The sequence below is a fragment of the Herpailurus yagouaroundi genome, unplaced genomic scaffold (genome assembly GCF_014898765.1).
Source record: "Herpailurus yagouaroundi ecotype Mexico unplaced genomic scaffold, PumYag 28, whole genome shotgun sequence".
In the NCBI taxonomy this organism is placed as follows: domain Eukaryota; kingdom Metazoa; phylum Chordata; class Mammalia; order Carnivora; family Felidae; genus Herpailurus; species Herpailurus yagouaroundi.
Genome location: NW_024412376.1, coordinates 79,191,866 through 79,206,234, shown reverse-complemented (window position 1 = coordinate 79,206,234; position 14,369 = coordinate 79,191,866). Strand labels below are relative to the sequence as shown.

General features: G+C 39.9%; 1 protein-coding gene across 6 annotated transcripts in view; it reads left to right on the top strand.

The window, feature by feature from the left end:
• The window catches only part of NPNT (nephronectin), an 84,688-nt gene that overhangs the window by 64,076 nt on the left and 6,243 nt on the right, over window positions 1–14,369 (top strand). For all 6 annotated transcript variants that reach the window (XM_040476908.1, XM_040476903.1, XM_040476876.1 and 3 more), the window contains 2 exons: window positions 6,630–6,716; window positions 7,643–7,741. In XM_040476908.1, coding sequence (XP_040332842.1) covers window positions 6,630–6,716; window positions 7,643–7,741 — 186 coding nt within the window. The remainder of the gene's footprint in view (window positions 1–6,629; window positions 6,717–7,642; window positions 7,742–14,369) is intronic.

Sequence of the window (14,369 nt, the reverse complement as noted above, 5' to 3'; positions counted from 1 at the left end):
CCATAGCAACTACATGTCTGTTACTTGTATTTTGATTGCTCAAAGAGGACTTTCAATAGAGTCTTGGTACCTATATTAAATGTGAGGCTATGAAATTGAAATATATCTGTGAATTTAAACATGTTCTTTGATCCAAGAGAATTATTTTAATCAAGGAAGAAAATGTTAATTAAAATAAATGATAAATAACCTTGCCTAAAAATAAAAGTATAACCAGGATAGACACTTATACATGATTTTTCTAATTATTTTTCCCTGCTTTGTATTTTAGTTAATAGTCAATCTAAATACGTAATATATTTTATAAAAACAAATACATATCTGATACTTTCTAGTTGGACCATTAATTTTTAGAATTAAAATGGTATAATTTTAGAGATTAAAAAAAGGATAGGAGAAATGCTAACAATACAATTCTGCTACCCTCTGTCCATCCATCCTCCATCTATTCTATGCACTCTTTAACGTAATCAGTCAAGAAACGCAATCCGCTGAGTCCAAGACACTGGGCTAAGAACTTGTTGTAAAGCAGTGAGCATACTCTTGCCCTCATGGGATCTACATCCTGGAGGTGAAGACAGACATCTAACAGTTTCCCCAGGTACTGAATGCTTTAAAGGAGAATAGAGGAAGCTGTGTGAGGATGTGGGGCTGGCTAAGCTCTCCTGGGAAGGACAGATGGGTGAAAATCTCTTGAGAGGTGATGCTCGCACTGTGACACACAGGATGCATTACTGTGAGCGAGTGCCCCAGGGAGTGAAAGGGTGTGGAACTAAAACATCCTTCTAGTTCTAGAACTCACAGGTAGGAAAGCAGGGTGTGGGAGGAAGGGCACCAAATGCAGCTAGAGATGCAGTGCCTTTTAAAGCCCTGTAAAAATTTCGGACCTTATTCTGGTGGAAGCTGGAAGCCTTTGGAAGATTTTAGATCAGGTACACCATTCTGGCTGTAGCATGGAGAATGAGTGGGAGGGACGTGAAAGTGGACGTGAGAGAGCAAATATGATCAAAATTAACATAAAATAAAGAATGTTCATATAACTTTTTTTTTAATTTTTTTAAATATTTATTTTTGAGAGAGAAAGACAGCATGAGCAGGGGAGGGACAGAGAGAGGGAGACACAGAATCTGTAGCAGGCTCCAGGCTCCGAGCTGTCAGCAGAGAGCCCAACGCAGAGCTTGAACCTACAAACCCTGAAATCATGACCTAAGCTGAAGTCGGATGCTTAACCTACTGAGCCACTCAGGTGCCCCCAGAAATCATTTCTTTTTATAAACAATTCTTTACAATAATATTAAGAAGCCAAGAATATACAGTGGACAAATGGCAGTCTCTTCAAAAACATGGTATTGGGAAAACTGGATGGCCAGTTTTCCTTATATTAGTTATATATTTCCTTATATTAGTTTCAGGTGTACAACACAATGAGTAGATACTTGAATGCATGTTGAAATGATGACCACTATAAATCTAGTTAGCACCCATCATAATACTTTATTACATAATCTTTTCTTGTTATGAGAACTTTTAAGATTTTCTGTTAGCAACTTTCAGATATGCAGTGCAGTGTTTTTAATTGTAGTCACCATGCTTTACATTACATCACAAGAGTTACTTATTTTATAACTGGACATTTATAACTTTGGAGCTCTTTCACCCATTCACCTGTTTTTGGCAACCACCAATCCGTCCAATCCGTTGTCTGTATCTATGAGCTTGTTTTTGTTTTTAAGATTCCACATTTGAGTGAGAGCATGTGGTATTTGTTTTACTCTGACTCAGTTCACTTACCATAATGCCTTCAGGGTCTTTCCATGTTGTCACAAGTGGCAAGACTTCATTCCTTTTTATATCTGATTATTACTCTGTGCGTATATATGCGTATATATGCCATCTCTTCATTCAGTAGTCAGTGGACACTGAGGTTGTTTCCATATCTTGGCTGTTGTGAATAATGCTGCAGTGAGCATGAGAATGCTTATATCTTTTTGAATTACTGTTTTTATTTTCTTCAGATAGATACTCAGAAGTGGAATTGCTGGATCATATGGTGTTTCTAGTTTTAATTTTTGGGGGAACCTCCCTAGTGACCGCACCAGTTTGCATTCTCATTACCATTGCACAAAGGTTCCCTTTTCTCCACATCTCTGCCAACACTTGTTATTTCTTGTCTCTTTGATTACAGCCATTCTAACAGGTGTGAGGTTTTTATTTGCATTTCCCTGTTGATCGATGATATTGAGCACCTTTTAACATAACTGCTGGCCCCTGTATGTCTTTGGAAAAACGTTGATTCAGATCTTCTGCTCATTTTGTAATTGAATTTTTTTTTTTTTTGCTATTGAATTGTCTGAGTTCTTTATATATTTTGAGTATTAACTTCTTATTGGATATGATTTTCAAATATTTTCTCCTATTTAGCAGCTGGCCTTTTCATTTTGGTGGTGGTTTTCTTTGCTGTGCAGAAGGTTTTTAGTTTGATATCGTCCTGCTTGCTTATTTTTGCTTTTGGAGTCAGATCCAAAAAAAAAAAAAAAATCACTCCCAAGACCAGTGCCAAGGTACTTACTGCCTGTATTTTCTTCTAGGAGTTTTATGGTTGCAGATCTTACATTCAAGTCTTTAATCCATGTTGAGTTCATTTTTGTGTATAATGTAAAATAGGGATCCAGTTTCATTCTTTTACTTGTGGCCATCCAGTTTGCCCAATACCATGTTTTTGAAGAGACTGCCATTTGTCCACTGTATATTCTTGGCTTCTTTCATTGTAAATTAATTGGCCATATGTGCTTGGGAGGGCGTGTTTTGTCTCTCTTATTTTCTAGTCTGTTTTTTGTTTGCTTGTTTTTTCTTGTACATAGTTAAGATCATACTGCTTGAGTGATTTTGTCCCACAACTTATTTCACCTAGTATTGTCACATAAAGTGTAAAATACCAGGTAGCAGGGTAGTGAACCTTCTCTTGACACTTGACTCTTAGCAATCCATATGTGTATGTATCAGGAAGGAGAAATAGTTTAACAATTTGGCAGTTACAGAGAAGAGCACACACAATTGTGAGAACTAATAGCCACAGAGTGTTTAGGTCTCTGAATTCCGTGGACTGTTTCCCAGTGACCTGCACTGAGGTGTGCTTGGTCACCTGCTGAAGTTACTGTTTTTGGCACTTGGTTTCCAAGAACTATTGATTAATGAGACATCTGGCATTAATGGAACATTAATGAACCATCCAAACGCGTGATCTCCTCCCTTCCTTTCTCCTCAACCTCATCCCAAGTCACATTCCCCCACTTCTCAGCATCCTCCAGACGCCATGAACTCCTTTCTCTGGATATTCTGAGCGCCTTCTTTGTAACTGCTGTCTGAAACACTCCTTCTTCCCCCACACCACCACTTTGCTTTTTGCTTGGAAGTTTCCGTATTCTTTCCTTCTTGGTGTAAATGGTGCTTCCTTAGAGAGGAACCCCTTGATCTCTCTTTATGACCAGTTTATTATTGAGAGTGGAAGTAACCCTCATTATTTAATGCATGCATTAAATCATTTAAGAACACTTCTAATATATTTTTAAGAAAGATATTTGCAAGCTGTGTTCACACGGTGTTATATATCAGGGATGGAAGTGATACCCACTAAATAAGCATGAGGTGTTTAAGTACATTTGTCATACAGAGGTTTCTTTTTTTTTAAGGTTTATTTTTGAGAGAGAGCGAGCAAGTAGGGGAGGAACAGAGAAAGAAAGAGAGAGAGAGAGAGAGAGAGAGAGAGAGAGAGAGAATCCATCTCAAGGAGGCTTCATGCTGTCAGCACAGGACCCGATACAGGGCTAGAACCCATGAACTGTGAGATCGTGATCTGAGCCGAAATCAAGAGTCAAAAGTCAGATGTTTAACCAGGTGCCCTATAAATACAGAGGTTTCTAAGAACACACCTTGCAAGTGCCATGGAGAACAGTTTTATCTAGGGCAAACTGCATTGAATGCAGTGACACCCATCCTATAAAGAATGAAGTGATGGAGGGAATTGAGTACCTGATCCAAAGACTATCATCAATAAAACAATCAACAGAGTAAAACACACACACACACACACACACACACACACACACACACACACACAAAGAATGAATTGATGAATTCACTTAGAAACATCTATATTATAAGAAAGCTAATTGCAAGCTTCCTATGACAAGTGTTATATCAGTGACTAGAAGTTATCCCCATGTTGTAATATATGTATTACAGTTTTAAGATCACATGTAATAAAGAAGCTTCTAAGAACAACAAAAAATAGGCCCCTTGTGCCAGGAAACCTTTGTACCAGCCTCCCCCTCTACACCAAGACTCTATTTACCATTTGAGTGTCCTTCATCTAGGAAAAAAAGGGGGCTGACAAACAGCCACAAAGCAGTCCCATAATACGGTATTAGAAGATTTGAGCTATTCCAGTCCAGAGATGAGTTGTGTAAGTTACAACAGGAGACAAAAAATGATTGTTCTATAGAATTTTTTACACTTTCTCTATATAATGAGAAATGAAGCATAATTGCTTACAACTTTATAGTATTTCTAGTAAATAAGAGGCAATCTCCCTCTTAGAGGCCCAAAGGAAGAAAGGAAAGCTATAAAATGGATATTGTTGCTGTTAGTCCTTTGGCTATGAAAGAGGGTGGCTCGTAGGGGAGAGAGAGACAGAGAGGGGAGAAGGAGCAGGAGCGTCGGTTGAGTGTCTGACTTCAGCTCAGGTCATGATCTCACGGTCTGTGAGTTCAAGCCCCGCGTTGGGCTCTGTGCTGACAGCTCAGAGCCTGGAGCCTGCTTTGGATTCTGTGTCTCCCCCTCTCTCTGCCCCTCTCCGACTCACGCACTGTCTCACTCTCTCAAAAATAAATAAGTGTTTAAAAAAAAAAACTTAAGAGGATAGCCAGTTACCTCAGCCCAGGGCACCTGCGATCAGGTTATATCCCTAGAGCTGGTCTATGGACTGGCTTCTCTCCCATCCCTTTCAGGCTGGGTATAGGTGAGTGTGTGTGTGGAGAGGAGATGGGTATCCGCTGTTTGGACTTTTGAAACAAAAAGGGAAAAACTTGAAAAGCAGTAAGCAAAATAAAAACCATCAGTGTGAATATTATGGGATTGTTACTTAATTAAAAAAAATTCTTGCTAAAAATAATAGGAACATTGTTGAAAAAGAACCCTTCTGACTAATGTCTGTTCCTTGGTGTTCTACATCTTTTACTCCCTGCCTTATAAAAATATAGTTAATGAATCTAAGTTCTGGCGTAGAAAAGGGAGTATGCCCTGGTCTTTGGCCAGGAATTCCCCTCCACCAACATTCCCACATACTCCCTCCATCCCCACCCCAGTTACTCTTCATGACATCTTCTGGTGGTTTTCCTTTGCAGCCCTCATCAGAATTTAGAATTGCAGTGTGGATTTAGCTACATGTTTAATGTTGGCCTGTCTAGCTAGAATGCAGTCTCCCTGAGGGCCAGGTCCTTGTCGGTCTTGTTCACCCTATTGCCTGTCCCCTTGGCTACCATGGTTCTTGGTATATGGGGGACAAATGTATATTGAATGATAACTAATGCTTTAAATGACTCCGTTTTTTAAAAAATGGATTCTTCAGCTCTGGCCCAGTTGGTTCACTTGAGGAAAAGGGTTGACAAAATGTGAGTCTCTGATAAGATTTTCACATTCATTCAGTAAACACTTATTGAGGGCCTGTCTCCAGGTCACGCCCTGGAAATGCCATATGAATAGGACGTGACTGATGCCATCCTGGACCTCAGAACCTAGAGGGACAGACGTGCATCTATGTGAAGAACTACAGTTCTCTATGGAAGGTTGTAATAGAGATGCGAACACGAGTCTTTGCGGGATACAAAAGGAAAGAATTTGATTCGCCTGGGGCATGAACGTTTTTACCCAGACAGGGATGTTTGCATTGGGTCTTTGCAGGAAGAGGGGGAAGTTTGGCAGGTCAACTAGTAGGAACAAGAGGATCCCAAGCTGGGGATGGAGTCAGAGATATGAAAACGAATGGTGTGTTTGGACAGTGATGTGTGTTTTGGGGGGTGAGTTGTGAATCCTTCCCCAGCGAGTTTGGATCTGATCTTTAAGGAGCCAGGGAACCTAGAGATGGTAAGAATTGTGGATGGAGTTCAGCCGCGGGCAGCATTCACTGGAGACAGTTGATGCTGTGGCTAGAAAATCAAACCATTCACTGCAGTTGCAGGCAGTTTCCACTAAAAAACAGCCTTAATTAAGAGTTCATAATATATCTTTTCATAGAAACAAATTCTAGAATTTGACAGAGGTGAATATTTTGCCAGAAACGGGTAGCTCTTTTAAAATGTATTCTTCAGGCAAAGACTTTTTAATTTTTTTACGTTGACTTTTAGAAACACTTGAAAAACATTTTCAAAAATTGTACTCCGATAAGTGTTATAGTAGAAGTGCCTGTAGAACAATCCGCGTGAATCTTAACGTGACATGTAATATTTTTAATTAAATATTTTGGATTCTTCGGATGAATGAAATGCCTGGGTCTTCTCCCCCTACGCTGTGATTAAAGGCATGGCCCTTTATCAATACCTCCTCAAACCAAACCAAACTTCTCTCTCTTGCAGTTCCACGGCAGCCTTCAAATGACTTGTTTGAAATATTTGAAATTGAAAGAGGAGTCAGTGCAGACGATGAAGCGAAGGATGATCCAGGTAGATACTTACATTTTTGTAGTGTTACAATGGCATTTTAGTGTCTCCTTCCATTTCATGAAAATGGCTTTTTTTTTTTTTTTTTTTTTTTTTTCCCAACGTTTATTTATTTTCGGGACAGAGAGAGACAGAGCATGAGCGGGGGAGGGGCAGAGAGAGAGAGGGAGACACAGAACCGTAAACAGGCTCCAGGCTCCGAGCCATCAGCCCAGAGCCAGACGCGGGGCTCGAACTCACGGACCGCGAGATCGTGACCTGGTCAAAGGCGCCCCGAAAATGGCTTTTAAATTGTAGATTATAGGGGCGCCTGGGTGGCGCAGTCGGTTGGGTGTCCGACTTCAGCCAGGTCACGATCTCGCGGTCCGTGAGTTCGAGCCCGCGTCAGGCTCTGGGCTGATGGCTCGGAGCCTGGAGCCTGTTTCCGGTTCTGTGTCTCCCTCTCTCTCTGCCCCTCCCCCATTCATGCTCTGTCTCTCTCTGTCCCGAAAATAAATAAAAACGTTGAAAAGAAAATAAATAAATAAATAAATAAATTGTAGATTATTTAGTTATGTCTGGGAAAAACATACTTTATTTTTTACAACTCGGTTTCCTTTGCGGTTCCACAATTGTTAAGTGAAAATCATGATATATCATCATTATCTTCTTTTAAAAAAATATTAAAGCTGTACTTCAACTGTGAGGAGGAAGTCATGTTTTGTAACTGATGATGTAACAAGGTCATAATTTGGCAACATTGGCATGTTCTATTCTTACAGCTAAACACACAGGCACAATTGTTCTAAGTCAGGATTCGTGTGATCTTTGATATCTGGTGGGGTAGTTCTATGTGGCTAGAAGAGAACATGTGTACAGAGAACAAATTTGTTTTTATTGTTAGTCATTGGGTTTGCGGTCTACTCATCTTTCTGGTCATTTTCTCATAGGTGTTCTGATACACAGTTGTAATTTCGACCATGGGCTTTGTGGATGGATCAGAGAAAAAGACAGTGACTTGCACTGGGAACCAGTTAGAGATCCAGCAGGTAAAACCAGTTAATATAGAGCAGTTTGATCCTCTCTGAGGGTCCTAGTTCTGACAATCAAGAACACTGTAACATGCCTCTGTGTTTACCCTCTTTATTCAGTAAAGAAAGATCTCGTTTAGCATTTCATATTCCATTTTTTTAAGTGAACTAAACTTGTTAGCAATAAACTAGAATAATATTATGGGAAGACAAGTAGTTCACTAAAAGGCCAGCTAATTTCCCTCACAGAGGTTGGTAAGTAAAACATTTAGACTCATTCTAACATATAATTTTCAAGTTATTTATAGTACCCCATTCCCGAGCATGAAAGAAGTAATATCATGGTACATCAGCCATGGTGGTAGTCCCTAGTTATTTTCTCAATTAGGTCTTTTTAAAGATTTGACACATTGCAGAAAGAGACACTGGAAATTTCTGTGAAGTTGTGAATATTTCTCTGGAAAAAGTTTCAGTCTACTTTAGATGCTGGTGAAATTAATTATAAATTACTACCATTTATTCCACAGGAGAATGTTATTAGAAAGGTTGAGTTAGACATAGCTGCTTGGAAAATTAAGACTTTTAAATTGCATGCTTCCTGGGGTGCCTGAGTAGCTCTACAGTAGCAATATAACAGATTTTTTTAATGTAAATTTGAAGTAAGCTTTTAAAATATGAATATTCAATAAGCTTAAATGGGTTTTTAGATTTCTCTTAGCTATCAAATAAATTTTAGTGACCCCCACCCGCCTGCCTCCCGCAAACACTCTTCTCATTTAAGGTGACTCTGAGCAAGACGTTATCTGTTTATTTTTGAGAGAGTTGGAATAAGAGCAGGGGAGGGGGCAGAGAGAGAATCCCAAGCAGGCTCCTTGCTGTTAGCACAGAGTCCCGCATGGGGCCAGATCCCACAAACCTCTAGATCATGACCTGAGCCGAAACCAAGAGTTGGATGCTGAACCGACTGAGCCACCCATGCACCCAGGGCATGACGTTATTATTAATGTCACAAATATCTGTGAATAAGAGAGAAACCATGTATTTAATATCTACTGTAGTCCTGACTCATTCATCATCTCATTGGTTCCGTTTAATCTACTCTTATCCTGTGAAGCAGGTAGTATTGTCCTGTTTCACAAAGGAGATCCTGAGGCCCAGAGGTGGTATACATTTCCTCAGGCCACAAAGCTAAACAAGGGACTTCCCCTCCAGGTGTCCCTGTACCTCCTGTGGCCTCAGCCTTCTCCAGCAGGTGCACTGTCTATGATCAGCAGATGTCAGGACTGTAGGTTTGACTGACCACTGACCTGAAGTAGTTTGCTACAGGATGAGGGAGCTTTAGCAGTTATGTGTGACAGGCTGGTACACACCGTTCATGGCCGTAACGAGTAACTCTTTCAAGTAAGGTACATTGTGAAAATAATTCATGCTAAACTCAGAAGAATTCACTATACTTCCATGTAGGCATCCTATGTAGAAAATCTATGTAAAATACTTGATTTTCAGAATTAAAATACTAAATTGGTTCTAAAGCATAGTATTTAAACACTTTTTATTAGTCATTACCTATGTTGATGTTTAAATTTGTTGTGCCCCAAATTCCACTTGCCCTCTGAGAGAGAGGATTGGAAATTAGAATGGTAGACAAAAACGTTTGGAATGGCCATTTGGCTATGACAGAACAGAACAAACTGAAAGGAAGTGATGGCTGTTTGGGTGACTGGGTAGCTGTTGATGATTGATTCTGGCCCCTGGAGGATGAGCTTCTGGGGTTGCTCCAGGTTTTACCAATTTGGATGAATTAGATCTTGAACTTGCATATTGAAGGCATACCAGCCAAACGGAGTAGAATGACTCAGAGCCCAAGGAGAAAGTGGCAGTGTGTGCTGAAAAAAATTAGCTCTAAAACATTAGATCAACAGGCGATATTTAAGAGGGTGAAATATATGGAGAGTGAGTGCAAGGTATGGCTCATGGTCTAGAAACCAACTACACAACGTGTGGGAAGGGGAGGAAGTGCCTTAGTGTAAACAGATTCTAGAGGTCAGACTGAAAACTTCAGGAAATGTTGAAAATTAGGAACTTTTTATTGTTCCAAGGAAGGAGACAGGGAGCTAGCTCTCAAGGCACTGTCTCCCCGTGGGGTTAGTACAGGAAGCTTTCATTCAGTGTACTGGGGGGAAGGGGCAGGAGGCTTGCATAGGCATTTTTTGGTTCAACTGCACACCTAGCATGTAGGCATGCGGGTGCATACATCGTATATTCAAAAGATGGCATAAAACTGACCCTAGGAAGAAATCTTAGTATTATAACAAGCTGCAGGTAACTTCAGGACAATCAGGGGGAGCTTCTCAGGCCCTCATCTCCAGTGCAGCTCAGACTGGCTCATGTAAGGGGCCAGCAGGCAAAACATGTTCCTTCTCTGCTTTTGTCCGTTGATAGCTAGGATGCACAGGGAAGTTACTCAAATAAGAGAGGTGAAAGCCTTTTTGAATGGAATCTGTGTTATCACTGTCATTTCCATAGACATAGGATATTTTTTCCAGAGTGGAAAATCCACTTTGGTGGGTTCTTTCTCATCTGAAAAGAATAGAGATAATTGTAGGTCACTCATAAGAAAATGACCTAGATGGAAAGGTAGCTTGAAGCCTATGGGAAACAAGTGAAGAACCAAAATGTTTAGCTTGGGGAAGAAGTTATGGAGCAAGACTGCTTTTCAAATACTTGACCAACAACAAGGGGATGAGAAGTCAGATCAGTAGGTAAAAGCTACAGGAAGATCAGTTTTGGTTCACTCTCGGAACTTTGCAATCAACAGAGCTGTCTAAAAAGAACAGAATGACATGGAAATAGGGAGGTCTCTCCCCTGGTGGGGGTGTTTGGGTGACATACAGCAAGAGGTTGTTTTGAGCAGTGGATAAGGGTTGAATTAGAAAACCTCATACACAGCCTCCAAGAGCCTCTGACTCAGATTCGAATGCCCCCAGGTCATCCCAAAGAGATTACTGAGCAGCAGGGCTCTGGCTTGGAAAGTGGATGGAAGACCAAAGGGTGGCAGAGTGAAAGAAGGGACAGCAATGCGTGGCATATGTCATGGTGGAATTGCAGACAAACTTTTTAGAATATGTTGGGAAAATCTAACCAAATACTGATGGAAATATTATTAAAGCTTAGTATGAAAAATGCCTGTTTTTCTTCTAGGAAGTTCAGGGGTGTGAGTGTGTGTGTATCACAAGCTAAGACCAGAGCAGAATATAACCAATTTAATAAATGATTCCTTTGTATTGCCTAATTACCAAGCTTATTGTTTACTTGCTTCTATCTAGATTATGCCATTTGTAAAGGAATATATATTTGGATTTCCACAGTTACGACTGATTTTAATGTGCACTTCTTATGCAAGATCCAGATCTGCAGATATTCTCATATGCTAATATTTCTAAGAAAACCCTCAATTAAAACACACTTACAACTTTGAGAAACAGCTGCAAAGTAAATTCATTTGCTGGCTCTTCTTCCTGGTGCTCATTAGGTTTTGTTTATTACATTCAGTCTTCAACCTAATTGTGAGATAGTGGAATTAATACATGCCTCTAAGGGACAGAGAAGATTGTGCTGCTGACTGATGTGATATGCTGCAGGCATGTGGCTGTGGCCCTGAAGACACACCCTTCTGTAAATGTCAAGGCTTCACCCCAGGATGGGGGTGGGGGCTTTTCCTGAAACCCCAATCTCTGGGGATCAGGGTTAAAGGAAGCTGACTCAATGCTCTACTACTGATCACTACTCACTTAAATATATAGCAAGTAAGCCAGCATGTACATGCAAGCGTGTCTGTTGCAGCATTAAGTATTATTTTGAAATACACAAACATGGAAAAACAAATCAACAGTGAAAATACAAGCTCCCTCGCCCAGCCCTGGCTCCCAGTTACCCTCTCCAGATGCAACTAGTTTCTTGCTTATCTTTCCAGAGGGATCTTTTTCTACACAACAGCATCTTGCTTTTGTCATTTGAAGATACTGTCCTTTCGTTTTTTTAATGTCTTATTTTTGAGACAGCCAGTGAGTACGCATGAGCCGGGAGGGGCAAAGAGAGGGGGAGACAGAGGATCCAAAGTAGGGCTCAGTTCTGCAGCAGAGAGCCCGAGGTAGGGCTTGAACTCATACTGTGAACTTAAGACCTGAGCCAAAGTCCAATGCTTAACTGACTGAGCCACTCAGGTACCCCAGAAGATACTGTCTTTGAAGAGTTTAGAGGCACATGGACTTTGAAGCCCAAAGGCTTGGGCTGAAACCCAGTGCCACTACTCAATAGCTTTGACTTGGAGCAAGTTATTTAAGTGGAGATGGTAATATCTATTAAACATATGTAAAATATTTAAAGCAGTGCCTGGCCCACAGTTACCAATAAAACAGTATTAGCTATTGTTGTTGAAGATTGTCCTGTAAACAGAACACCCTTATTCTTATTTATGGCTGTTAACTCCATTCCTTCTTTGATGTACCACACTGTATTTAACCAGCCATCCACTGAGGCACATTTCAGCAGAACAGTGCTCCAGTGAAGATTGTCCATGTATCATTTCATATACACTTGAATATATCTGTAGGATAAATTCCTAAATTGGAATGGCTAGGTCACAGGGAATTAGCATTTTGAATTTTGATAAGTTCTCAAAATTGCCCTTCATAAGAGTTGTAGCAATTTATGCTTCTGCCAATATTTAAGAACCATTCCCAATAGATCTTACCCAACTATTTTTTTTAAGGTTGAGAGAGAGCACATGCACGCAGGGGAGGGGCAGAGAGAGGGGGTTAGAGAGAATTCTAAGGCCCCCACACTGTCAGTGTGAATCCCGATGGGGCTCTCAATCCCACAAACCGTGAGATCACAACCTGAGCCAAAAATCAAGAGTGGGACACTTACCTGACTGAGCCACCCAGCTGCCCCTAAATTATTTTTATCCTTGCCAAATTTAAATGTGACAAGGCCTCCCCTTTTAATTTGACTTTCTCTTATAGGAAAAGATGGTCAACTTTTCATAGGATTTAAGTAATTTTTTCTCTATGATGCCCTTTATTTTGTGCATGTTTGATTTGTAAAGCTCTTTAGATAAAAAGGGAACTTGGTTCTTTTTATGTTTTTCAGATTTTTTTTTTGCTCATCTTACTGTTTTATGCTATTTTCATCTTAAAAGTAAAAATTTGGAGGGCGTCTGCTATGATGAGCACGGGTGTAAGTGATGAATCACTAAAGTCTACTCCTGAAACTAATACTGTATGTTAACTAACTAGAATTTAAATAAAAACTTGAAATTACAAAAAAAACTTTTAAATAAAAATTTGAAACTTGAATGTTCTTCACAAAGAAACTGGCTAAATTATTAATGGCATGCTTGGAGCTATGAAAAATGTCTATTTGTTGACATAGAAAAATGGCTAATATATTTCATGAAAAAAAGGAAGTTACCACACTGGGAAAATGTTTATACTCATGTGCATTAGCATTCATATATCTCCATAGGACAATGTTCAGAAGTTAAAATGTTAGTAATTATCTCTGGCTTTTGGGATCATGGCTTATTTAAATTTTCTCTATGCTTTTGTACTTCTGTTTTTCCTACAGTGGGCATTACTGTATTACTTCTGTTTAAAAAACAAAAAATTGGAGTGCCTGGGTGGCTCAGTCGGTTAAGTGTCTGACTTTGGCTCAGGTCACGATCTCACCGTTTGTGAGTTCGAGCCCTGCATGGGGCTCTGTGCTGACAGCTCAGAGCCTGGAGCCTACTTCAGATTCTGTGTCTCCCCCTCTCTCTACCCCTCCCCTGCTCACGCTCTGTGTCTCTCTCAATAATAAACATTAAAAATTTTTTTTAAAAACAAAAAATTAAGCCCTTTGTATTTGAGAGGTAAATCCCAGCAAACTGTAATGATCTTAGTTGTCTAGCTGGGCTGGTTTCTCAGCAAGGCCATGATGTGTAAGTAAAACTGCCAAACTCCCCCTCATTTTCTTTTGGCCACACAATTAATAGGTAAGGTAATGGACATTATGTTGTTGTCTTTGTAAATTGAAGTTGTAAAGGCACAAACCAGTGTAGAGTTACAAATAAGTACATTCAAATTTTATCGCCTAACTTTCTGGCAAGTTCTGCAGCATTTATTGTTTCTCAAAAAAAAAAAAAAAAACCAACACTTTCGATACTATAATGCTTTAAACTGAAACCATGAAAGTGCCTAATATAGTTTTATATTTAAACCAGTATTTTGGAATCAGAAGTAAAATTTTTATCTAATAGGTAACTTGTTTGAAGCACGAGATCCATTTTTCCCTTAGCTACCACCGCACCCTGGTAACATTTCCTTTTAAAAAGGGAAAGAATCCTTTAACGTAAAACAAAAACCTGGTTCCCCCAGAGCAACTCTATAGAGGAAGAGCAGTGGTGGCCTCGCTCACCGCTCACCGTGATTTACGCTGTAGCTTTAAATACCTGTGCAAAAGGACTAGTTGACTCTCGTCAGGATGTCGTGGTTTGCCTGCAGTGTCTGGCATAGAGATAGTAGCGAACATTCCACAGGGTCTTAAGGTAATCCTTGTTTTCTTAAAACTTGCAGGTTAACTGTAATAACCTTATATCTTAGTCTTA